General features: G+C 37.3%; 2 protein-coding genes and 1 pseudogene across 2 annotated transcripts; all 3 read right to left on the reverse strand.

Moving 5' to 3' along the window:
- Nucleotides 1–2,618: 2,618 nt before the first annotated feature.
- Nucleotides 2,619–7,329, reverse strand: LOC112016544 (uncharacterized). Its single transcript, XM_024049099.2, has 2 exons — nt 4,858–7,329; nt 2,619–4,412 (listed from the first exon to the last, which is right to left on the reverse strand). Exon 1 carries the CDS (start codon nt 7,057–7,059, stop codon nt 4,858–4,860), a length of 2,202 nt encoding a protein of 733 aa, XP_023904867.2. The 5' UTR covers nt 7,060–7,329; the 3' UTR covers nt 2,619–4,412.
- A 660-nt stretch (nt 7,330–7,989) lies between these two features.
- LOC136062327 (pentatricopeptide repeat-containing protein At1g19720-like) lies at nt 7,990–16,724 on the reverse strand (annotated as a pseudogene).
- Nucleotides 16,725–16,784: 60 nt separating this feature from the next.
- Nucleotides 16,785–26,659, reverse strand: LOC111993096 (ubiquitin-activating enzyme E1 1). The gene is made up of 7 exons (XM_024024958.2): nt 26,429–26,659; nt 25,797–26,230; nt 24,238–24,455; nt 20,005–20,799; nt 18,904–19,772; nt 18,377–18,809; nt 16,785–17,529 (listed from the first exon to the last, which is right to left on the reverse strand). Exons 2-7 carry the CDS (start codon nt 26,218–26,220, stop codon nt 16,933–16,935), a joined length of 3,336 nt encoding a protein of 1,111 aa, XP_023880726.2. The 5' UTR covers nt 26,221–26,230; nt 26,429–26,659; the 3' UTR covers nt 16,785–16,932.
- Between the last annotated feature and the right edge of the window lie 75 nt (nt 26,660–26,734).

The following is a 26,734-nucleotide window of genomic DNA, read 5'->3' on the forward strand; positions in this document are numbered from 1 at the left end:
AGATAAAAAAGAGGGGGAAAACCAAAAAAAAAAAAAAAAAAAAAAAAAACGCTCTGTAACAGACTTAGAAAAACAGAGGAGGATAATACCAAAATCTATCATTGTGGAAATCACTAAGAAAGAACTAGAAAAGTAAGAAAGAAAGAGAGAAAAAGAGCGAGTGTTAGTGGCATGCACCAATAGGTCCCTTCCCTTCTCTCCCTCTCAAATCCCTGCTCTCTTATAGAATCGTCCTGGGCATTGTCTATTCAGGTCCGCCTCCCTCAAACCCATTAATTTCCACGGTAGGAATTTCCTTTTCCTCGGAGGTTAATCGTTTTTGAGAAGAGGCGTTCTCCCTCTCTGACCTTGCCCCCGTGGACCGAACCGAGTTTATCCCCTTTATTCATTGATTAATCTTCATTTCCATTTTGCTTTTACTACTTTACGTGTTAAAATTATTCATATTATTGTAATTATGGACCATTCGGTCATTCGCCGTTAAAAGAATTATATGGTCATTCCAGAATAAATTTGCTCTGTTTTTATCAATTATGTCTGACTGCCGCAAGCTTTTTTGAAACAGCACTGCCTACCGCAAACACTCGCCTGGCAGACGAGGCCTAGCTTGTGCACAAGCCGGCCAAGTTGAGTTTCAATTGGACCAGTCTCGACTCCCGCAACCCAGAACACTCGGGTCTACGACCACAAAGAGGCGGCCCAGCCCAACACGGTAAAAAAAGCCCCTACAGTAGGATCGCAAAAAATAACCACAATTCCCAAAATTGAAGCGTTGATCTTCCAAGAAGTTCTCAGTTATTTATTATGAGACTCAGAAATAAGGAAACAATTGTTCTTTGAAAAGGAGTTGATGAAGCAAGAGGAAACTCAAGGAGGACAATGTACACTTTGCATGGTTGAGTTGATGGCAAGCTGACACACGTAAAAGTAAAACTACCTTAGACCATACATACTAACATATGTTTCAGTGTAATATCGAAGTGTGATCATTGATTAGCCCCTCAATGTCATTAAGTTATATTGATACTTTCAGTTGTATGATGTTCACTGATCTGATAGCTTGATAAGGTAGTACTAGGCTTTATGCCTCGTTTTTCTTTTTCTTTCTTTTTTTTTTTTGCCATAGGATTGCCTAGATCTTCCAGTAGTTTCATTTGGAGGGATTTCTTTTGTCAACTTTCTCAATTTCTAAATCCTATTCTACAACTTATCTGTGCCCTCCCAAATTCCCAATCTCCTTTCAGGCTTCAACAAATGAAGATTATTCTCCGTCAGGAATTTAGAAATCACAATCTAACTGGGGGACCCAAACTACACCAATGTAACAGAAATATCAGAACTTTCCAATTTGAAAAATGGAGCTTCTAAATCTCAGAACCAGGGGAAAAAACCATATCTTTTGAAATCTCAGAACCAAACCTCTCAATCTCAAACACAATTTTCAGTTCCCTTCAAAATCCATGTCTCTTATATACATGCGGTTCAACTTTTACTGATGAAAAATACGCATGTAAACAATAAACTTAGAAAGTTTAAAATAAAGCCAACAGACAAAAAATTAACAACTCTACCTCAAAACTATAATAAAAAATATATATTGAAATCCTAGGAAAAAAATCCCCTCCATGTGATATAAAAAACACATTTTTCGATAACCATAGATGGCTTCGCATCTCTTCCTTCAATACAGTACATTAATCAACAATTACTCCAAACTCCTCATTTGCAATATACAACATCCAAAAATTAGTTAAACTTCTCAACCCAAAAACTGGGAATTTAATTATTTATTTATAAATTACTACAGAGAGAGGGAAATGACTGGATTGAGAGTGACGTTGGAAACGGAAACTGGCTTGGAGATCTTCTCCCCAACATTGCCAACAACCCCACCTTAGAGGCTGATCCATTAACTCATCTTTGTGAATTCCTATTGCACTTGATATGGCCTGAACCCAGTTATAGAGCATGAATCTTCAAATCATCTAATCTCTCTCTCTCTGTCTGTTTATTTTAAGACCACCCATAGCTAAATAAATAAAATTAACCATAAGTATAAAGTTTTTGTTATTAATGTCAGAGCTCTAATTCCGTTAATAAAATAAGACTTTTCCAACCACAACGATGATAAAGTCTTCCAACCTAAAGGATGTTCCAACGAAAATAATCCATTTCCATGGAGTACAAATTTCTCCGGGACTTTCATTAAAGCAATGAGTCTCCAAAATTTAAGATCCTTAGCAGAGACAATTAAAATTTCTCAAACAAATAATCAAAGCTCAACAGTAAAGGTTCCAATCTCAACCTAATTGCAACCGTCATTACCTGAGAACCCTCTAATCCACAATTGCCACAATAATTTGTGAAGAGGGAATAAAGGGAGGTGAGATTACTCATTAAGTGAAATTTACTAACATGCAGTGTGGCAACAAGCCATATAAAAAAATAGTACATTTTTAACAAAATCACTACTTTGCAAACATTCAAAATTTCATAAGCAGATATTTCATAAAATATCAATGTAGGAAATATATCTCATAACTTCAACATGGTTGCAATTGTTTATTTTAAGACCACCCATAGCTAAATAAATAAAATTAACCATAAGTATAAAGTTTTTGTTATTAATGTCAGAGCTCTAATTCCGTTAATAAAATAAGACTTTTCCAACCACAACGATGATAAAGTCTTCCAACCTAAAGGATGTTCCAACGAAAATAATCCATTTCCATGGAGTACAAATTTCTCCGGGACTTTCATTAAAGCAATGAGTCTCCAAAATTTAAGATCCTTAGCAGAGACAATTAAAATTTCTCAAACAAATAATCAAAGCTCAACAGTAAAGGTTCCAATCTCAACCTAATTGCAACCGTCATTACCTGAGAACCCTCTAATCCACAATTGCCACAATAATTTGTGAAGAGGGAATAAAGGGAGGTGAGATTACTCATTAAGTGAAATTTACTAACATGCAGTGTGGCAACAAGCCATATAAAAAAATAGTACATTTTTAACAAAATCACTACTTTGCAAACATTCAAAATTTCATAAGCAGATATTTCATAAAATATCAATGTAGGAAATATATCTCATAACTTCAACATGGTTGCAAAATATGTCATATAACCATCCCAATTTACTGTGAGCAACAACATCATAACAAATCAAAATAATCGTATAAACAATTTCCTAGGCTTTCTACTCGTGGTCAGCATTTACGCCTCATTGACAAGTATGTGCAGTCTCCTCCCTCTTTTTTAAGGCTCCCTATTTGGAACCTAAAGCTGGTATGGCTCCCTCTTAGGAACCATACAAGTAAACTCACTTTCTAAGAAACTACCAAGGTGCACTGTCCCCTATTTGGGACTGTCCCCTTGCTAAGGACTAACTACGGTATTGTGCTTCTATTCACGACTTGTTATAGGGTTTCAAAAACCTCTTAGGAATCATGCAGGTAAACTCACTTTCTAAGGAACTAGAAAGGTGCATTGTCCCCTATTTGGGACCGTCCCCTTGCTAAGGACTAACTATGGTATTGTGCTTCTATTCACGACTTGTCATGGGGTTCCAAAAACCATTTCTTTGGGATTGTCCCCTTGCTAAGGACTAACTACAGTATTGTGCTTCTATTCGCGATTTGTCATAGGGTTTCAAAAACCATTTCTTAAGAAAGGAGTTCGAAGTTATGGAAGCAAAGCTGCAGAATCTGTATTGCTGGTGTAGATATTGTCTGCTCATAGTAGTGGGTGAAAAGGCCTCTCCACATTAGAGGGAGGTCACTCCTTATAAGCAGATCCCCATGTGCTTCTCTAGGCGATGTGGAATTCCATGGATTGCAAGACCCCCTTTTGGGTCTCTACATTAGTTGTACTAAGTTGGACACATGTCATTGTATGGTTAGCTACTTGCTTGGTTAGTTAGTTAGTTATTTTCTTTTTTCCCACTGTGATCTTGTATATAAAAGCAGAGAACTGTAATCTGAACAATATACGAAGCATTTTTCAAATTCTGTTTTCTCTCTTGCTTTCTCTTTCTTTCATAGTTCCCAAACCTCCATTAACAAAGCTTCAATCTTCCTTGATTTTGTTAAAAACAACACAAATCAAATCATAAAACATCATGAGTAAATTAAACGATAACTTTCTCAAAACAAATAGTAAACAACTTAACCCATAATATTTAGAAACATCCGTCCACTTGAAAAGTTTAATCCACGCATACAAATTTATATAAATCAGCTCATCCCACAATATTTTCAAAGAAAGAGGTATACAAAGTTTTCTCAACAAATACTTAGGCAGTAAGAAAACAAAAAGTACATGTAATATAAATACTTTAACACCACTTACCTATGCGCCTCCCTATAAGCCAACATTCATGCGTTCCAAAACCACTTCATAGAACCTGTATGGCTGAGTCCAAAGGTATATCAATACATCATCAATCACAACACAACATTAATTGCTATCTCATGATTCTATGTCAGTAAATGAAACTACCCTAGAGTTTGAATTACTATTATAAAACTGCATGTGACCAAGGGTATGTAGGTATGGCATAAATCTGGTGCCTCCCAATTCTTGGTCCTTTACTTCAACACCAATTGTAGTTTGTTAGAAAATCATTCGGTTACTAAAGCTTCAAAGACTCAAGTCATTAGCAATAAGGGATGTATAACTATATATAATTCTCCATAACTACAAGAAGATAAAAATTTCAATCAGCGTGATATCTTAAGCGTGGTTGAGTCCCAAGAAACAACTGAAGTATTGATGTGGTGTGTAGATAAAAAATAAAAAATAAAAAGAAAAATAATGAAGAATAGAAAAACTGAACAAGAGGTAGTGATTAATATACTTAGCCAAGAGCGTAGCAGGCTTTGATGAAAAGACCCTTACTATCCGGGAGAAAAGATTCATAATGCTTAGAATAAACCAACTTTGCACGGAAAAACCTAGTGGCAATGGCTTTTTCGGTGTATGTCTCCTTAATGAGGGCCTGAAAAATTACAATACTAACAGTATGTGCTCTGCTTCTTAGTCTATAACGATGGCGAGTCGGATGTGTGGCCAGACGTGTGCCAACCCTTACATAACAAAAGTACCTATTCTCCAAGTGAAGCAGGCTTGACGAGGATTGCAACAGCCCAGGAATATTAAAAAAAGCATCCGTACCCATATCTGCCGAGACTAGATGAAGGCAGTGATTGTTAAGCAATCTTTCTACTTGTTGAACCTCCTCTTCCTCTTCCTCATCCTCTTCTTCTTCCTCATCCTCTTCCTCATTATTCGCTTCCTCATCCTCATCCTCATTATTTGCTAATGGGGCTATTGCTCCTACTGTGTTGTCATAACATCCATAAAGGGTATCCTCTATGAACTCACTCTTGCGCGAGAAGAAATTACCAGATAGAAAGTCAGGGATGCTAACTCTGTTTGTCCATTGCCGTGTGTCAAGATCGAAACAGTAGAGGCGATTTTGTCCCAGCTGCAATGCTACAAGAACAGCCTTCCTTCCCACAACAGCATTCCCCACCCATCTAGTGTTCAGGTTACTAATCGGAGGATTTGGCAAGATGGTCCACATACCTTCTACAGGATCATAGACCTCAAAGTAAGCAAAGCTTTCATTATCTAAGTTCGTGAAGGTGCTTCCAATCACGTAAATCATCCCATCGGCCACAAAGGCCTGGGGACTAGCCTTTCCACTATTCATCGGTCTACCCTGCAACAGCATGTTCTCATTCAGCCTACTCAATAAAAAAGGGTATTCTCTGTAGAGATTGGGATAGAAAATATAGACATCTCGTGGCAAGACATCCGATCTTTCTTTCTTGAACTTCTTTAAATCTTCATAAATGCAAATGTTTGGCTTATTTAAATTGAATTCGCCACCCAAAAAATACAGTTCGGAGCCCAATTGAACACAACACATGCCTTCAGGATACATACCGGTTTCAAATTGGAGGATAAGATTGAGCCCGCTTAGATCCCATTTGTTAGCGTCTTGGGCGGCTTCTGTTGGAGGAGGAGGGAAAGGTTTTGTTACTTTAATCTCATATAAGATATACATGACTGGGCTATCTTGGAGGTAGAAAAATAAGTACAGCTTTTTCTCTTCTGATGGCCATGGCAGTCGATGTGCAAACTGCGATAGTAACCGCTTATACCTGTAGTCCAAGATCTGCCTCCTTCTTGTTAGCGGGTTCAAGCACAGAAAGTTTCCCAATTGCTGTAGAGGTTCCAATTTAAATCGTGACGGCGCCCAATCAGCTTCCTCTATTTTCGAATCCGACATATACCAGTCCAGCCTCTGCAATTTTGACCACAGATTCTCCATCTCCAAGTTCCACTTCCACGATTTTTGCAAATCCCAGTACATAAAGTCGCACAATTCTAGTAGACGTTCAAAATTAAATTGTGACGGCGCCGAATCAGCTTCCTCTATTTCCGAATCCGACACATACCGGGACAGCTTCTTACATGTTGCTAATATATCGGTCAAACATACTATTTCGTAGTGGAAATCATAGAACTGTAATAGTGCCCGCGGACCCTCCATCTCCAAGTTCCGCTTCCTCAATTTTTGCAACTCGCAGTACAGAAAGTTTTCCAGTAGACGTTCAAAATTCAATTGTGACGGCGCCGAATCAGCTTCCTCTATTTCCGAATCCATCGTCTCCATGTAGCCCTTGTTACATATTGCTAATAAATCGGTCCAAGCTGATCTTTGGGAGTGGAAATCATTGGACTGCAATTGTGACCGCAGATCCTCCATCTCCAAGTTCCTCAATTTTTGCAACTCCAAGAACATTATGTCGCACAATTCCGGTGGAAGTTCAAAATTCAATTGTGACGGCGCCGAATCCATCGTCTCCAAGTAGCGCTTAAAACATATTGCTAATAAATCGATCAAAGCTGATCTTTGGGAGTGGAAATGATTGAACTGCGATTGTGACCGCAGATCCTTCCGCTTCCTCAATTTTTGCAACTCCAAGTACATAAAGTCGCACAATTCCAGTGGACGTACAAAATTCAATTGTGACGGCGCCGAGTCCATCGTCTCCAAGTAGCGCTTCTTCGATTTTGCTAATACATTGATCAAAGCTGATCTTTGGGTGTGGAAATGATTGAAACTGGGGGAATTTTTTATTTTTTGTTATGGGTCAATTCACGGTACCAAAATGGGTTGATTTAGCCCGGGAAACTGGGTTACACTCACCTCTTTTTTTAGTTTGGAATAAGATATTCATCTCTCTTAAAATGCAAATTTTTTACAATGATCTTTCATGGATGATTGGAAAAAAAAATTATATTTTATTTTTCGCTTTACTTAAATTGTTATAAAGATTATTTAGGAGAAATCAATGTAAATAATTTGTATTTTAAGGTAGGTAAATGTTTTATACCAAACTAAAGGGGAGCGAGTGTAATGATTGAAAACTTAAGGGGAGTTATATGCAATTTTCTCGGACTATCTGGCCTTTTGCCTTTAATTTTTTTTTTATTTAGCAATTTGCCCCTATTTGCAAACTATATAGGAATATGCCCCTATTTCGATACTCGATAATCTTAAAATCGAGTTTCTACGAAATACTCGATCTATAGAAAATCGAGTTATGCCTGATCAAACTTATAAAAAATAAAAATAAAAAAATTTGCATGGAACTCGAATATCAAAAAATCGAGTTCCATGAAAAAAAAAAATTTATAATTGGGAGCCCTATAGTGGCGTTTTTATGCCCTATAGTGACGTTTTAAGCCTTATAGTGGCGTTTTTCTGCAAAATTTTTATAAGTGTAATCATGCCATACTGGTTCAGGGACCCTATAGTGGTGTTTTTAAGCCCTATGGTGACGTTTTAAGGCCCTATAGCGGCGTTTTCATGCAAAAATTTTTATAAGTGTGATTTTTCCTGCAAAATTTTTTTACAAGTGTGATACCATTTAGGAAGCCCTATAGTGGCATTTTTAAGCTCTATAGTGACGTTTTAATTCTCTATAGCAGCGTTTTCCTGCAAAAAAAATTTGTAAGCGTGATTAGCCCATCAGTGAGTCCTATAGTGCCGTTTTTAAGCCCTATAGTGACGTTTTAAAGCCCTATAGGGGAGTTTTTAAACTCGATTTCCGTAAAATCGAGTTCCATGCTCTTTTTTTTTTTTTTTGAATTTGATCGGGCATAACTCGATTTTCTATAGATCGAGTATTTCATAGAAACTCGATTTTAAGATTATCGAGTATTAAAACAGGAGCATATTCCTATATAGTTTGCAAATAAGGGCAAATTGCTAAATAAAAAAAAAAAATTAAGGGCAAAAGCCCAGATAGTCCCAATTTTCTCATATAACTAACTCGCTTTATTTGCTAATAGTCCATTTGAATTGAGGGGAGTAGAAGAGGATAGAATTGGTAAAAAATTAGTTTATTTTCAATCTACTCTACTCTATTCTCTCTCCCCCTCCCCTCAAACCGGGCCCTAACAAAATTGAAAGGAAACACTAGATTGACACTTTTTGATGAAGTGAGAAATTGAATTTACAAAAATTTAATATCAATAATCAATATAGTAATGAAATTATTGAAGTAAAAGCTAAGTAACTATATTGAATTTTAACCTAAATGTTTTATAGGAGTTGTGGACAAGATTGCCATAGTTATGCATCCAACTAAACTTGAGCATAAAACTTAGAAGGAAAAATAAATTCACATGTTCACGCATGGACTGTTCTAAGTCCAGCATATTTTCCCCTGCACGGACTGCCAATCCAATATTTCCATGAATCCTACAGGCAGTTAATAAGGCGGCCCCAGTGAAGGAGTCAGGTTCAATGGGCATTTCTTCAATAAACTCAATTGTAGCTGAATAATGTTCTAAACCCGATATAATTTGATACTCTTCCGTGATGTTAGAGAAATATTTCCTCCCCTCTTCCACCATTCCAGCAAGACTAAGCAAAGAAAATATTCGTAAAGCTACCTCCTTTTGGTCTGACTCTAAACTTCTTCATCTGATCAAAGAGATCAAGTGCAGTATCTGCATGAACATGTAAATCATAACACCACTCAATGAATTCCAGGTGCTAATATCTTTGGAAGACATTCCATCAAATAAGGTACTTGAATATATTTGCTGTTAAAATTGGTGAATTAATCTGTTAACACAAGGTTAAAGAAGAGAGGGAAGAAAATATGATACTCGGAATTTAAATGATTCGGCAATATGCCTAAGTCCACTGGAGGCAATAGAAAATTTTCACTATAACTGTAGAGATTACAACAATGACTTGAAGATACTCTCACACAAACCCAAACCCCAAATACACCATTGGTTCTCTCACAAATAAATAGAGAACACCCTATTGTATTTAGACAAAAGTTGCAAGACACTAACTTCCTACACTTTGGTGCACACACACAGAAGAAGTTCTAATTGCTATCTTCGTAGCTCACATGCATTGCTCACAACGGGTATAACCAATCTAAATCATATAGGAATAAAACCTCTTGTACCATTGTCTGGGAGATTGTTTAAGCCCATAGAGTGACTTCTTCAATCTACAAACAAGATTCTCCGTACCAAGTTTCTTGAACCCCTCTGGTTGTTCCATGAAGATTTCTTCCTCCAAATTCCCATGAAGGAATGTTGTCTTCACATCCAGTTGCTCTAATTCCAGATCCTGGTGTGCTATCAAGGCTAGCACTACCCTGATAGAAGTATGCCTGACCACAGGTGAGAAAACCTCATTGTAGTCAATCCCATGTCTTTGTGAATATCCCTTTGCTACCAATCTTGCTTTGAACTGTTCTCTTTCCTTTTCTGATACTGCTTCCTTCTTTCTGAACACCCACTTGCAACCTATTGGTTTCTTTCCCTTTGGAAGTTCTGATAACTCCCAAGTCTTGTTCTTATTCAAGGACTCCATCTCCTCCACCATAGCTTCCATCCACTTGTCTCTTTCAGAGCTATCAATTGCTTCTTGAAAAGTGGAAGGATCCCCGCTACTAATTACTAAGCAATAAGAAGCAAGATCCTCGAAACCATACCTAACTAGTGGTCTTATGTTGCGTTTAGGCCGTTATGATATCATATTGTGATCTTCTTGATCACTATTGTGAGGTTCCTTCTCTAACTGAGACTCCATTTCATCTAGCTTCACCTGCACCACTGATCTATTGTTGTCACTACTGCTTCCCTTTTCTTGAGACTTTTCCTCCTTTTTGAAATCTTTTATCATGGACTTCTCATCAAACACCACATCCCTACTAATCACCACCTTTTGTGCCACTGGATCCTAAAGCTTGCACCCTTTTACTCCTTTCTCGAACCTGAGAAAAATACACCTCTTGGATTTTGAATCAAGCTTTGACCTTTCTTCGATAGGAATATGAACATAGGCTGGACACCCAAATATCCTCATCAACAAGTAATCAACTTCTTTCCCTGTCCATAACTCCTCAGCAACTTTCCCATCAAGCGCGACTCTAGGCAATCAATTAAGAATGTAACAAGCCATGTTCACTACTTCAACCCAGAAGACTTTAGGAAGCCCAACATTTAGTCTTATGCATCTAGCTATCTCACCGATTGTCCGGTTAAGTCTCTCAGTCATGCCATTCTGTTGAGGTGTCCTTCGTACAATAAAGTGCCTCTTGATACCATGCTCTTCACAAAACTTCAAGAACTCCTCATCCTTGTACTCAGTGCCATTATCAAATCTTATGCACTTAATCTTCCTTCCAGTCTGGTTTTCCACTTCGACTTTCCACTTCTTAAACGTTGCAAATGCCTCAGACTTGTTTTTCAAGAAGTAAACCCAAAGCTCTTTGGAATAGTCATCAATGAAACTCATAAAATACCAAGCTCCACCTTTAGAGACTGCTTGCACCGACCCCCAAATATCAGAGTGTACGTAATCCAATATACCATCTGTCTTGTGCGTGGCTATTTTGAATCGCATCCTACACTGCTTTCCCATGACACAGTATTTGCAGAAATCTAACTTACATGACTTAATTCCGACCAACAGATTTCTCTTCTACAATTCCCTCATACCACGCTCACTCATATGCCCTAGTCGCATATGCCACAAGAGTGTATCATCCAGCTCAGATTCAGTCACTGAAGCAGCTCTACCTACAATGGTATTGCTGAGTAGCTTGTAGATATTACCTTTTCCTTTCTACCCCTTCATCACAACTATAGCGCCCTTTGACACCTTCATTAACCCATTCTCAGACTTATAGTAGTAGCCATTAGAGTCTAGGGTTCCCAATGAAATTAAATTCTTTTTCACCTCTGGAAAATGTCGTACCTCTCCTAATGTCCTCACCACATTATTGAACATCTTTATCTTAATTGTTCCTATTCCAACAACTTTGCAAGTAGCATCGTTGCCCATTAGAACAAAGCCACAATTAACCGACTTGTAAGTGTCGAACCAATCTTTATAAGGAGTCATGTGGAAAGACCATGCTGAATCCAGAACCCAAGAATCAATTAGCCTGTTGGCGCTGGATGAAATAGAAAGCATATCTCCATCTGAATTTGAATCTGTGGCCACAATGTTTGCAGATCTTAATGACCCTTCCTTGTCTTTGTCCTTGCCTCTTTTCCACTCTAGACAATCTCGCTTAATATGCCCCTTCTTTTGGCATTTATAGCACTTCACTGTCTTACTTTTGGATTTGGATCTGCTATGCCCCCTGGCAGAACTGTGATTTTTGTCTTTCTTCCTTCCACGTTCTTGATTACCTTTTATCATAAGCCCTTCACTAGAACTTTCACCTGAATTCTGCTTCCGTTGGTAGTGATCCAACAAGGCTCCTGAGATCTCTTCAAATTCCAAAGTCTCTTCCCCCCAAAGCAGGGTTGTAACCAAGTGTTCGTAGGATGCCGAGAGGGAGGACAAAAGCATCATCACCTTGTTTTCATCATTGAATTTTATATCGATCCACAACAAGTCACTGATAATTTTATTGAAGGTGTGGACGTGTAAAGCCAAATCTGCACCCTCTGCCATCTTAAGATCATACAGTTTTCACTTAAGATTAAGTTTATTTGTGAGGGACTGGGACATATACCGGCTCTCCAACTTCAACCATATAGCTACAGTAGACACGTCATCCATGACATTGTACATAAGCTCGTCTGCCAAACATAGTTGAATTGTACTGGCTGCCTTCATATCGAGTTTTTCCCATTCATCATTCGTCATCGTCTCTGGTTTCTTTGCTTTCCCGTACAAAGCCTTCACCAAACCTTGTTGTACCAACAGATCTTTCACCCTTCTTCGCCATAACCCAAAGTTACCAGTTCCGTTGAACTTAACTACGTCTATCTTGGCAATAGAAGCGTTGATCTCCATTGAATAAATCAACCTAGAGCTCTGATACCAGCTGTTGTGAGAATTGGGTAAATTAATCTGTTAACACAAGGTTAAAGAAGAGAAAGAAGAAAATATGACACTAGGAATTTACGTGGTTCGGCAATATGCCTACGTCCACTGGAGGCAATAGAAAATTTTTACTATAACTGTAGAGATTACAAAAATGACTTGAAGACACTCTCACACAAACCCAAACCCCAAATACACCCTTGGTTCTCTCACAAATAAATAGAGAACACCCTATTGTATTTAGACAAAAGTTGCAAGACACTAACTTCCTACACTTTGGTGCACACACACAAAAGAAGTTCTAATTGCTATCTTCGTAGCTCACATGCATTGCTCTCAATTGCTCCACCTCTATTTATAGCCAAACCTTAATTCTTTGGCAATAAATGCTTAGCCATTATTGTTGACTTCCTTAACAATTGGTGTTTCATGTTGGTGATATTTCGGCTGAAGGTTTGGCTATAAATAAAGGTGGAGCAATTGAGAGCAATGCATGTGAGCTACGGAGATAGCAATTAGAACTTCTTCTGTGTGTGTGCACCAAAGTGTAGGAAGTTAGTGTCTTGCAACTTTCTGATGGTTTGTTGTCTAATTGTCAAGCCACCAATTTTGACAATTCAAGCCATTCCAACAATATTATATTCCCTGACTTAGCATAAGTTTCAATAAGTGAATTCTCACAATAGGAAGTCCAGTCTCTACGCTTCTAGAGAATACACAGCCACTTACCTCTTTTACCTTCTTCCCTGCAATTAAATTTGCACATACAGGTATGATAGTCAAAATTGTAACTGAATTAGGAATGACACAGCAAGACTGCATTTGTCTAAATATTCCTAATGCCTTGTCCTTTTGCCCAGTTTGCAGGTAACCAGCAATAAGAGCATTTCATGAAGCTGTATTCTGCTTGATTTTTCCTTCTTTTTCCATTCTCTGGAAGAGATCCATGGCTTGATCCTCATATTCATTCTGTATATATCCAGAGATCATCACATTCCATGTTACAACATTTGGTGATACACCTGAATTTTGCATTTTCATGAGGAGTTGATGGGCTTTACCATAATAGCCAACTTGGTATTACCCTCCAATCATTGAGTTCCTAGTGTATACATCTTTATCTGATACCATAATCAAAGACTTTCCAAGCTGCTTCCAGTACCCCACACTTAGAATGCATGTCAGTGAGAGAATTTCCAACCAATACATCATTGATTAAACCCATCTTAATAGCAACAGAAGGGATTTCCAATCCCCTATCTAGTGATTTCAAAGTTGTACATGCTGAAATTGCACTTGTAATCGTAACCCCATTTAACTTAACCGCTTCCTGAAGCATATCCTTTAACAAATCCAATGCCTGATTGTTCCTGTTTTGAGAAAACCCCAAAATTTTTGAAGTCTCAAGTAAAAACAGCAGGAGTTATTCCAATACTCTCCATCTTCTTCATCTAGTTCCATTGCCAAATCACAATGCCCTAACTAGTTATAACTAGCAACAAATATGTTCCAAGTCACCAAACCCAATTCAATCCCTTCTTCATGCATTGCAAATATTTTGTAAGCTTTCTTTGGGTTGGAAAATACAAAATGTGATTCACATGAGAAGACTATTGGTATTTAGATAAGTTCTAATTACAGTTTATGTGAATTTACCCTACTTTTTGTTAATTGTGACTCATTAAAGGAACTAATTTAAAAAAGTTCATGGTTTTAATTAAAATCGTAAAATAAATTTTTTGATTTTTTGATTTTAAACTATCCCAATAGGAGGAAATATGTAATGTACCCAATTAATAAATTAAAAATAACGAAAACAATATTGTGGGAGGACTTTTGTCTCGGCCCCCAATCAGGTATTGTTCGCTTTGGGATGGGCAAGGATCGACCTATGTTTCACTCGCACGAATTTTCTCAATCCCACATCAGGGAGAGACGCCTCCCACTCATGCCTTATAAACCTTTGGCCTAAGGATAAGTGTACCACTACTACAGATATCTTGGAGGCCGAGACGAAAGTCCTCCCACAAATATCTTGATCATTTGCACGGGCTCTTCTTCTTTCCTAGGAAGATAAATCATAATAAGTTGTTATTTTACCAAGGACTTGCTTATGTTATGGTATCAGTTTGAAGTGAGTTTTTGGTTGTATGTTATGGAGGTTAGGAGTCATAGGACCGTAAAGAGGGGGATAGTAACCTTAGAGCATATATTACAAGTATTTGCTTAAAAGTGTTCATAAAATGTTATCTTTCGGCAAGAAAGAAAAAAGTTAAATTCAGCGAAGTAATAAATGATAGTTACTTAGCTAGAAAAAAAGAAGAAGGTAATGATAGTTTTCATTGAATACAAAAAGATCATTTGCCCTTCATTCCCTGGACAATCATGCATATGTAGTTTTTATTAATTCAAATAGGAAGAAGCAAAGTTGGGACATTCTAGCATTTTACCTCCTTTTATTTTTTTTAATTGGCAAAATGCCCCTATTTCGAAACTATATAGGTGCGCACCCCTATTTCGATACTCGATGACTCTAAAATCGAGTTACTTAAAGTACTCGATTGGTTTAAAATCGAGTTATGCCCGATCAAACTTTTAAAAAAAAAAAATTCATGAAACTCGAGGAAATGGAAATCGAGCTCCAAAACGCCACTATAGGGCTTAAAAACGTCACTATAGTGATTAAAAACGCCGCTATAGGGCCACTAAACTTGGTATTCACACTTATAAAAAAAAAAATTTCCAGAAAACCGCCACTATAGGGATTAAAAAATACCGCTATAGGGCCACTGAAACCTGGTATAAAAAAGTTTTTCAGAAAAACACCATTATAGGGATTAAAAAACGCCGCTATAGGACCACTGAAACTGTATTCACATTTACAAAAAAAAAATTCCAGAAAAACGCCACTATAGGACTTAAAAACGTCACTATAGGGCTTAAAAACGCCGCTATAGGTCTCACTGAATATGGGATAATCACACTTGAAAAAAAAATTTGCATGGAACTCGATTTCCCGAAGCTCGAGTTCCATGCAATTTTTTTTTTTTTTTACATTACATAGCAGTTGCTATCACTATTATGTTTTTACTTAATTGTCCCAACTCCTAAGTCATGTCTTAAAACTTAGAAGTCAACTAACATTGCTCCCACTTTGCATTACTTGCACATGAATTTCTATTGGTTCCAATAGCAAGAATTTAATTCAGGAACCCACTGATTTAACTTGCCTCCATTGAGAGACTGGCGAAGCGACCAATAAGTTGACTGCCACGAACCCCTATGAATAGTCTTTTATTATCATTCAACCATTGTCTCTATTTGGTTCATTGTTATCATAGTGCAATATTTATGGAATATGAAATGATTAAAGAAGAGAAAATGGTCATTATCGCGGCTTAAATGGGATCACATTTCAGGCATGAGCTTTAGTACAAATGTTTTCTGAGCAAAAAATAAATCCAGAAATGGGGCAAGTATTCTGCCCCAAATGCTTGATAAAGTAATTGGATAAGGCAGTCTTGAGAGGATTCGTACCAAGCGGCTAAACATAGTCAAGAACAAGATAAAGCAATAAAAACAGGAATCACATTCACGTAAAAATATTATAATTATTATTTAACCACAATTCTAACACTCACCACAATTCTAACGTTCTCCCTCACACTACAATTCTAACGTTCTCTCTCATATGTGAGCCCAAACTCTCCTTAATAAGTGAAACTCAACAAGTGAAAATTTTAACATTCTAATACCTTGTTACATTACCAATTGCCTCAAAAGTTTAAATTATTAAAAAATTATGAATCTAATCATTTAACCACGATTCTAACAATAATTAAGGAATTAAATTCCCCAGGTCAATCCCTAATTGGCATAAAACATGACCTCCAGAGCAGAAAGTATCACTTGCAATCCCATGAGGCCATGTTTAGTCCATCCCATTATTCTTTGAAAGCACCATGCATCTCATGAAACTCGCCAATTTGATTTGGATATCAGGGAGAATTGCAATTATTTTTCTATCTCATGAAAGTCGCTAATTTGAATGAGATCCCGATCAAATTTGCAATTAGTTTTTTCTTTATGTTGTTGTTTCCTGCCCTCGTTTTTCTAGATCGATTGCCATGCCAGTGGCCCAGTACATGGCGTCTATTTAACTGTAACAATCCAGACACCTAACCACAAGACTTCGCTATTCAATTTAGAAAGAATGTCCCACTAATGCATCTAGAAAACTATTACTCAAACTTGTTTTCTGGTCTACCTTCCTCTCGAAAATCAATCTTTCCAGTTAGATTAATGACACAAGGAATCAACCGCAACACCATGGCTCAACCTAAAAAGCAAAGCAACGCCAATATTGGTAATATTGGTATTGAACAATAATCGATACTTAACACCATTGGTATATATGCAGAAAAGGAGTTACTATAACATACATTCCATGCGTTAAACTGGAGTTCTAATTAAGATAGGGTCCCATCCTAAGACAGCATTCTCTTTTCTTTTCTTTTCTTTTTTTGACTGTAAAAATGCCTACCTGAAGTAAACAGAAACCTGAGGGATATCGATATCATTGTCATCGTCATCCTCACAAGCCACTACCACATCAAGGTGACGTCGATATGGAGGTAGATCTGCCTTGGCCACTTCCCTAGCCAAATCCACTAACTTCTTATCCATGCGCTCTCGATGCTTTGGGAAGATGCTATTATAAAGTAGGCAACTCCCATAAGAGATGCTGTAAGCATTCAAGTCCTTGTCTTTCAGCCATTGAAGAAGCTCCCTCAATGTTGGATTGTCCTTCAAAATCCATCTGTCCCACACAGTCCAGCTCAAGTCTTTGTGCTTAATCAATTTAGGAGGAACTGGCTCAGCTATTGAGAAAAGAGGGAGTGCTAGGTTCGCAAAGGTGTTTCGGTAATCCTCTAATTTATGCCCTCCATCTATAACCTTGTACAGCTCCAAGCAGACAAGACCTGTTGCCATGGCAGTGGCGGTTGCAATTGCCGGGATGATCCTCCCTGCAATGAACTTGGCCTTAAGCTTATCAACTTCAGGGATACCATAATTCCTTGCCCTCATGTTTGCAAGTCCAGCTATTAGGTCCATATGATAGTTTGTGTCATCATCCTGGGCATAAAGAAAATATGTTAGAAAAAAGTCTTAGTCCCAAAAATTTGGGATCGGCTATGGATCCTTAACAGACTAGTCAAGGTCGGCCATCTAGAAAATATGTTAAGTGCACTAAAAACTTCTCCCTCCCCTTCAGGCCAATAGTTATAAAAATAAAAATAAAAATGGTACATGCATGATTCTAACATAGAATCTAACTTAACACCAATTAACAGAATTCTGTATTTGAAATTCCAAATGAAACACAAACTGAAATGAGATTGTCTCATGTATGGAGTGAATTCTATAAGAATAACCATGGTGTCAATGTCGTACGATTTCAGAAGCAACACTAGTGTGGGATGAGCAAGTCTAAACATAGCAACCTATTTATGAACAATGTTGAAGAATGTAAAAGAAGTCCATTTCCTGATTTTGGAGATCTTTAGAAATGGTTTGATAAAAGGTCCCTATCATCATGTGAACTAGCACCTTGCTTGGTGCACAATCTTCTCATAGGCCACTCATGGATACAATTTTAGAGAACACTCAAAAGACCTTGACCTAACTTTGTGAAGATTTGAAAGGTAAAAGCTACCTCTTTTCATCCATAACCAAACAAATGACCCAACCCACCATAAAAATGAACTTCCAGAAGAAGGTGAAAAAGCCACAATATAAAAGTCAATTATTTAGAGCTAACGGTAACAAATGACTCTATATATATATATATATATATAAGAATTGTAACACATGATAGTAAAGTCCAAAACGATTTACTACAAATCAGCATTCTAAACTCCTCCAGGAGGGAAAAGGGCAAGAATACAGATGAGAGAATAAGAAGAGAAAACAGGAGACTAACCTTCTCAAACTGAATTGGATTCATCTTGAAACCTTGGGGCAACTGATTCTGGCATTCTTCTAACTTCATGATCAACTCATCAATAACAGCAGCATCATCAATTGATGAAGCAGAAAGGGTGTTAGCTTTTTCATCAGTCTCAATTTTAACACCTTTCCTGGGCTGGAAATCAGGGACTATCACTTTGTTAACAGCATCAGCCATCTTGCTAGGGGACTTAACCCAATCAGGAATTGGGATGCCAAATGTCTCTGCACGTAGTACTGATGCTGCCATAATAAAATAGAGGTGACTGAGATCATCAACTGAGAACTGCAGTGGGCGAGGGAAGCGCTTGGGAGCAGACCAGAATGGTGTCCCATTACTGGTTGTAGCATCCTCAGGAAAAGTGTATGTTAACTGCTTCACACGGTTGGCAAAGTAATCTTCGAACCTGGTTCCATTAATACAAGCCATTAGACACTGAGTTAAAGATGTGATCCTATATTGTAAACTAAATAAATGTAATTATTAAATAAAATAAGTACTTCAGACGAGCCCATTCTATGCAATCTTGGAATGCTTCGCATTTCTCCTTGTCAAGGCATTCAAGAACACGTTCCAAGTTGTCCCTGGCCTGAGCATCGCCAGCATTCTTCATTGCAGATGTGTACTCATTTGGGTTGATTAGATAAGCATTCACTTCAGCTGGTGTCTTCTCAAGCAAACCCTCAAACTCAGATCGAGCCCATGTCAAGCAGTGGTCAATATTGTGAGGGAATGAATGAACTGTGCACATGGGTGCTTGCTTTTCAGGTGGATCTCGAGAGGCACCATAATTTTCGGTAAGGTGAGGAATAACCATCTGAGTGTTGCATTTGGTACCTAGGGTCCCTGATTCCAATAATGGCTTCTGGAAATATAAGCATCTCTGATCAATGTAAAGCCTAGCATTCACATTGTCCAGAGCATTGATTACAACATTCAGGTTTTCCCAGAATGTGTCATCAAATACATTCTCTGTCTCAGGGGCTGCGCGGTTCTGCAGTGCTTCAATGTTGAGGCGAGGGTTTATCAAACCAGCAGCTGAAGCAGCGACTGTTGACTTAGCCTGCCCAATGTTCCAGTCCCGGAAGAGAAACTGCCTGCTGAGGTTACTTTTCTCAATAACATCATCATCTGTAATTGTTAATTTCCCTTGTTTATTACAAGAAACCCCCATCAGCGCTAAATTCTTCAAGAACTCACACCCCAGTGCACCAGATCCCACAATAAATACTTTTGCATCCTCAAGGTTCTTCTGGAGTTTGGATCCAAACACTGAAATTTGTGCATCATAACGACTGTTTAAGGGTTTCAGATCACTAGGATGCAAGGGTTCCGTGGGAAGGGACTCAACTGAGTCGAAGTAGAAAAACTGTGCCAAAAAAGAAACATAAAATATCAGAACTTCAACAACATTGGATAAAATTTCATAATATTTGAGTTGATGGGAAACTCAAGACAGCAGAAAAAACACTGGAGTTCACTCAATCAGTTGAGCACCCCAATCCATAGTCTAGACAAAGCTAAGCTTCAACTAGACCAAATTATCAATCTATCAAGTTTCTAGATCCACTCAGAACCAATCCCCAACTAATGTGACTGACCTGGAAAAGAGGATGAAACTTCCCAGAGCAAGCCTTCACAACTTCCTGTCCAACAATACCACCAAACATTGCAGCCATGGGATTCAGCACAGCCCTAGCACCAGATGCAAAATGACGAAGAAGGTTTTGGTCAATTGCCTCAAGCCTCCCATCTGATAAGGTATCATTGATGCCAATAACCAGAGAAATGAACTTCTGAGCATCATCCTCTGATCCAGCAACAGGAAAGCGTCCAAACTCCAATATAAATTTATCAAGCGCTTGAAATGCCAGGTGTAGGAGGGGTGGACGATCAAACTTGGAGAAGTCACTTAGAAGGAAATCACCAGGATCCCTTAGTGCTTCTTGCAACGGCTTAAAGTTTAACATCTTAGGTTGCTTCACCTGTGTGACAATGCCACCTTTCACATATGCAGCATACTGTGTGGTGTCCTCCTCAATGGCAAATGAGTAGGGTCTTGCATTCTTAACCTTCCTTGGCTTTCCATCGTTTAGTTCTGTCATTCCATTGACTTCAGAGAACACAACCAGGTCACCATCCTGAAACTCAAGCCTCTCATCATCAACGCAGGATACAAGAGCGGGGTTGTCATTGCTAATACACGCAATTATGCCTGTATGTGGATCCTCACCATCCACATCAAATACCGTAAAATCAGGGCCAAAGTCACAAAACACACTACCAAAAAGGCCTCGTACTTCAGATTTTATAAAGGAAATTGGAGGTTGATGATTACGGCAGTAATCATCAAACTCAATTGCTTTCTCCAAGCTAATATCTGTAAAAACTACCACCTGTAGAAATTCAAATGCCAAAGACAGGCATAGTATTTGTCAGAATCAAAGCACATACATCTCTCTTAAGATTCGAATTACTTTTTGTGGAAATCATGTTGAAAAAAAAAATGCAGCTACTACGTCCATCTAGGAGTTAAAGAACAAACATAAATTCATTTCACATACTCATAAGCAAACACACTAACGCAACTATTACAAGTAGCACTAACCTGATGAAAGAATAATCTCAGATGCTACAGATAACAAGCAAATTTTACAAGCTAGAACGTTTATCTGGCTGATATAAATATCTAGAAAGAGCTGAAACACTACTAGACATGTCCACATTTACCCCTCTTTGACTGTGGTCTGTCATTTCCAACGTAACTGACTCCAAGAATCATTGAACTTATAGTTTTAACCAGACTAGACATCACCTTGGACAATGACCAAGGAAATATCTGACCAGTTCTAGTCAATTGTTTGGCCTATGGTTCATGTATTCTAAACATTTATTCAATGAAAGTTATTTATTGGAGAATTTTAAATCTATTTATCCATGTGCCCAACCCTAACTAATTTGTTGAGGATCCATAACCAACCCTAAAAATTTGCGACTAAAGCTTTGTTGTTGTTGTTGTTGTTGTTGAAGCCATTACCACTTGCAGCTTAGTGGTAGTAGTTTCATATATATGATGTCTGTGTAATTGGTTTGAACTCTCCCACCCTTGCTGTTTGCATCTCATAACTAGAAAGAGATGTTCAAGAGAAGTTATTTTTCTCACCAGGGCTGGGTCAAGTTTAGTAGTGCCTATTAAGTCACCGACTCTATTTGTTTATAATCCTCTTTGAATTCATTGACCTTATTTTCAAGACACTGTATGTTGACTTATGTTACAAATAATACATATTGAAAAATGAAACAACAAAGACTGAAAGATGGATATGTCAAAAAATGGTTAATTCCTATCAATGTTGGCTGAACTCTCTTTCTACCATCCATCCATCTACATGCACATATAATTCTGTAAGGAATGGCTTTAATTTTTTAGAGGTACCAACCCGAGGATGGAACAATAAAAGAATTTGTACCCAGCGCTCAATGTTCTCGCTTCTGCAGGATCTAGGAAATGTGGCTTTTAGGTACCCACAATAAGTCAATTGAACAGAGGGCACTTGCCATCACTTAGGTCCAACCTCTCTGAGGATGGAACAATATTAAGAGAAATACGCTATGAACCTAGTTAAGGAAAATTTAGATATATGAATGTCTAATTTCAACGGGTCTTTAAAGTTATTAAAACTCATACTGATTTACTTATATTAAACAGATCTTGTGTATGGCCTAATTGGAATATTGAATAATTTCTCAGAAATTGGAAACTCTTCTCTTCAAAAGGCAGTGCTTCACTTTCTATACTCTCTTTTTCTCCAATTTTTTACAATTTCTTTTAGCCACAATTAGGATTTATTAGGACAACAAAAAGTCGAAAACGACTGATATAGAAATTGACGGATAAAACAAAGGGTAATTCACCAACCCACCAATACTTTTGTTAAGTTGAGCTTTAGATGTTGTATTCATCTTTTCTAAAAATAAAAAGGAAAAGGAAAAGGTGTTGTATTCATCAAATCACATAAATCATATCTGCAGATGAAGCAATTAAAATTGGACCACTACCTTTCACTATAAATTTTTCTTTTTCATTTTTTATAGGACACTACAAACTTCTTTTTTTTCTTTTTTCTTTTTTTTGGGGGTAACAGGACACTAAAAACTTTTTAATAAATGAAAGAGTATAATAGAAAAGAATGGGGGGTCTCAAACTTTTTGACTCTTTGGACCCAAGTTCCCTCTAACAGTCTAAACACTACAAACAAAAAACTTAGCATAAGATATGGGACCCCAATTTGTCTGTGCTTTATGACTCAATCAAAAGCCAACTTTGCACCGTCAAGGCATCACCAAATATATAGAATCATTGGGTGAGAATAATTTAATCCCAAAATATGATTATCAAAAATAAAAAAAGATGATGAGAAATGAGAATATAGACATGGATCCCACCTTTGTTGGTATATTGGTGCAATAGGTCCAATCCATACAGGTATATGTTCAAAAAAAAAAAATCTCCTTCCAACATTGAAGTTGATAGATGCCCAACCATTGTTCTAGGAATAAAATATTGGAATAATTTAATAGAAAATTCATGGATTCATTTGGAATAAAAAGGAATAATTGCATTTTTTTTTTTTTCCATGAAAATTTGGGGCAAATTTGTGTTTAACAAGACACCCTTATAATCTTTTCAGATGTCAGTTTTTCAAAGATACATATAGTGCAATTTAGAAAATTCTAAAAAATCTTCCTATGAATACCCATTTATCTATATTGTACAAAATATGATTTTGATGGTTGCTTTTGGAGTATTAAAGCCAAGGGGAACACTCCTAGAAATAGGGATTTGACCATAACAAAACTTGGTTTCTAGTCTTAAATCACATGGATCAGATATTTGATAACTGTGTATGTGCTGTGAACTTGGTGTGTGCCTTGAATTTCTCTACAGACGAAGAAACTTTATTATTGTTATGTAAGCATATATATTACCAATCAAGAAAAGGTGACCAAGACCTTTAACTATTCTTTAATATCCATACAGCTTTCATTTCATTTATTATATTTGTACTACTATGTCAATTTCAAACACTCAGTCACATCTGACAATAGTTTTGTTACTTATGAAGACCATTCAAAGACATCTTTCATGCATTAGGATTTTGCTGAGTTTTGCATTACCTATATAAATTTGCAATCTTGCTTTTGCTTGAACTGCCAGACAAACAACATAGAGATGATCTTTCTTTCTATTTATGGATTATTCAATTAAAAACAAATAAATCTTTACAATTGTTTCCCAAATTTTATGAATCTTAATTTAATTGGGTTTGGAATTTTCCTAATTTAGAGGACTTTGTACTTTCACAACTCAATAAAATGACAAGTAAAGAAACTTCACACCAGATAAAATGAAAATTTTAAATACTTCCATCAATATTAGTCGTTAGTAAAATTTTCGACGATTTCTTTCTTCTCAGGTACAATTGTTTTCCTTGATTCCCTTGATTCGAACCCAATGTCTTCGACAAATCGTTGTATTCTCGCTAGATGTTGATTTATCAAATGTCTTACCAAGTTTCATACTCTGCGATGTTAGCATATTATGTGGTGTGAATTCTCTTGGCATGATTTTTTTATTAATCAATGCTACAATTTTAATAATAATTTTCTTGTTTCTTAACATTTTAACTTAATTTTCTTTACTGCATCAAGGCATACCACTAAACCATTTTTTATAATGTTCCAGACATGAGGTAATAGCAATGAAAGCTAAGCATCCCATTCATACGCAATTTCCTTAACCAACAAGTGTTTAAATAACTCAAATGCATTACCTGAAAATCTGAAAGTTGTTCCTTAGTCAATTCACTTGTCAAAGTAGAAATGACCACTGCGTTATTCAACTCTTGCAATTTCTGGACAGAAGCAAGGGCACGATTCTTCCCCATGTCATCCTCAGAAAAAATGAAATTTCCAGACAAATCCCACAACTCCACAAAGCCATCATCATGCAACGTCACAGACTTCACACCAGCAAGAACAAGGTTCTTCGCTGCAACATTCATAAACCCCAATTTTTATAATGCCCACGCAATATCATAACTATTATTTTCATTTAAATATATATAGTTTACAACTTTACATCATTTAACGTAGTCAAAAACTAACACTACTAATAAGCATCCTCAACCGTGAACTCAAAGATTGAGAGTAAACTAGACCCCGTTCTTTTACATACCAATCTCAGCACGGAGACCCTGCATCCTGGAAAACAAAGTTCTTTGCTGCAACATTCATAAACCCCATTTTTATGACAAACGTGTGCAACGTCACAGACTTCACACCAGCAAGAACAAGGTTCTTCGCTGCAACATTCATAAACCCCAATTTTTATAATGCCCACGCAATATCATAACTATTATTTTCATTTAAATATATATAGTTTACAACTTTACATCATTTAACGTAGTCAAAAACTAACACTACTAATAAGCATCCTCAACCGTGAACTCAAAGATTGAGAGTAAACTAGACCCCGTTCTTTTACATACCAATCTCAGCACGGAGACCCTGCATCCTGGAAAACAAAGTTCTTTGCTGCAACATTCATAAACCCCATTTTTATGACAAACGTGAAATATCACAACCATTATTATCATTGCATGCCATTTTGATAATTTGATAGTTCAGGGAGAGGGATTTGAACCCTGAATGTATCCATTGAAAACATAAGGAGATGCCCATCAATTGAGCTACAAGGCTCTTGGAATTAGTATCATCGTATGTCATTGAAATATATAGAACACTACTAAAAGTATCAGCTATTTTAAACTAAAATTTGTTAATTTTTCATGCCAATCTCAGCACAAAGACCCTGCATCCCTCCCAAAAACAAATTTCGTTTTTATGATGATCACATAATATCACAACCATCACTGTCGTTGCATGCCAATCAAATATACTTCATGTCACTGTAAAATAGCCTAATACAAACACAAAGCATCAGCGACAATGAATTTAAAGATCGATATTAAACTAAACTCCGTCAATTTTACGTACCAATCTTGACACAGAGACCCTGCATCCCAGTACAAGTTTCTTTGCTGCAACATTCATAAACTTCAGTTTTCATGATAGTTTATGTAAATCTAACATAGCCTAATATTAACACAACTAATAAGCACTGGCAACCATGAATTTAAAGATTGAGATTCAACTCAAAGTCTCAAACCCGTTATTTTGTACATACCAGTTTCTATGAAGACTATGCAACACCACAACTACTATTGTAATTCGTGTGTCGTAACATAGCCTAATACTAACACTACAAAGCACTAGCAACCATTGAATTCAAGCATTGAGATTAAACTATAATCCGTTAGCTTTTACATACCAATCTCGGCGCCGAGGCCCTGCATCCCGGAAACAAGAACATTAGATGCAAATAGCCGCCGCATCGTCTCGCGTCCATAAACCGCGAGCTGCCGACTGTGGAGATCCTCATCGATATCAGTCGAAGCTCCATTGCCTAAAGCCATGATGGAAGGTTCGTCTGCAGCCGATGCCGATGTGTCGCCGCTTTCGCTGATCGCTTTGTTGTTGTTGTTGTTGTTGTTGTTGTCGTTGTCGTTTCCCTTAGTGTTGTTCCTCTCTGTGGTGGTGGTGGTGGTGGTGGTGGTGGTCGCCGCAACAGCGCAATGCTTCTTCGTCAAGGTCGTCTCGATGGAAATGATCTGATGCGACGTCGTCGTTTCAACTCCTTCTCCTTCTTGCTTCGTTTCGACCTCTCCTCCCACACCTCTCTTTCTAGGAAGCATATAGTTTGAACTGCCCGCAGACAATTTCATATTCATTATAACAAAAACAAATCAAATTTTCTCGGGAAAATCGTCGATTTTTCTCGGAAAATAAACACAGAACCTTGATCTAATAGCCAAACACGTTAAAAACTATATAAACATTTTTTTTGAAAAAAATAATAAATAATAGAAGAAGAAAAGATAGAGAAGGAAGCAAAGAAGATACCTAGTGGACTGTGAGGAAGCGATCGTTGAGGGATTCTTTTGCGTGCAGTGTTGGATTTTGGTTTTGGTTAGGGTTTCACGGCTCTGGATTCTGAGCTAAGATGCGATGGCGATGGTGTTGTTCAGTTCCGTTTTCATTTCTCTTTGGTGTGAGAGAGAAAGAGAGTTAGAGATATATATAAGAGAGAGAGAGAGAGTTGAGTGGGGGCGTGAAAAAAAGTGATGAGATTCCTTGTTTGGGTGTTTGGAGCATTTCAGTCTAGTTGTGGATGGGGTTTAGTGTGTTATTTATTTTATTTTTTTATTT

Source organism: Quercus suber, unplaced genomic scaffold (assembly GCF_002906115.3).
Source record: "Quercus suber isolate HL8 unplaced genomic scaffold, Cork oak 2.0 scaffold_403, whole genome shotgun sequence".
NCBI lineage: Eukaryota > Viridiplantae > Streptophyta > Magnoliopsida > Fagales > Fagaceae > Quercus > Quercus suber.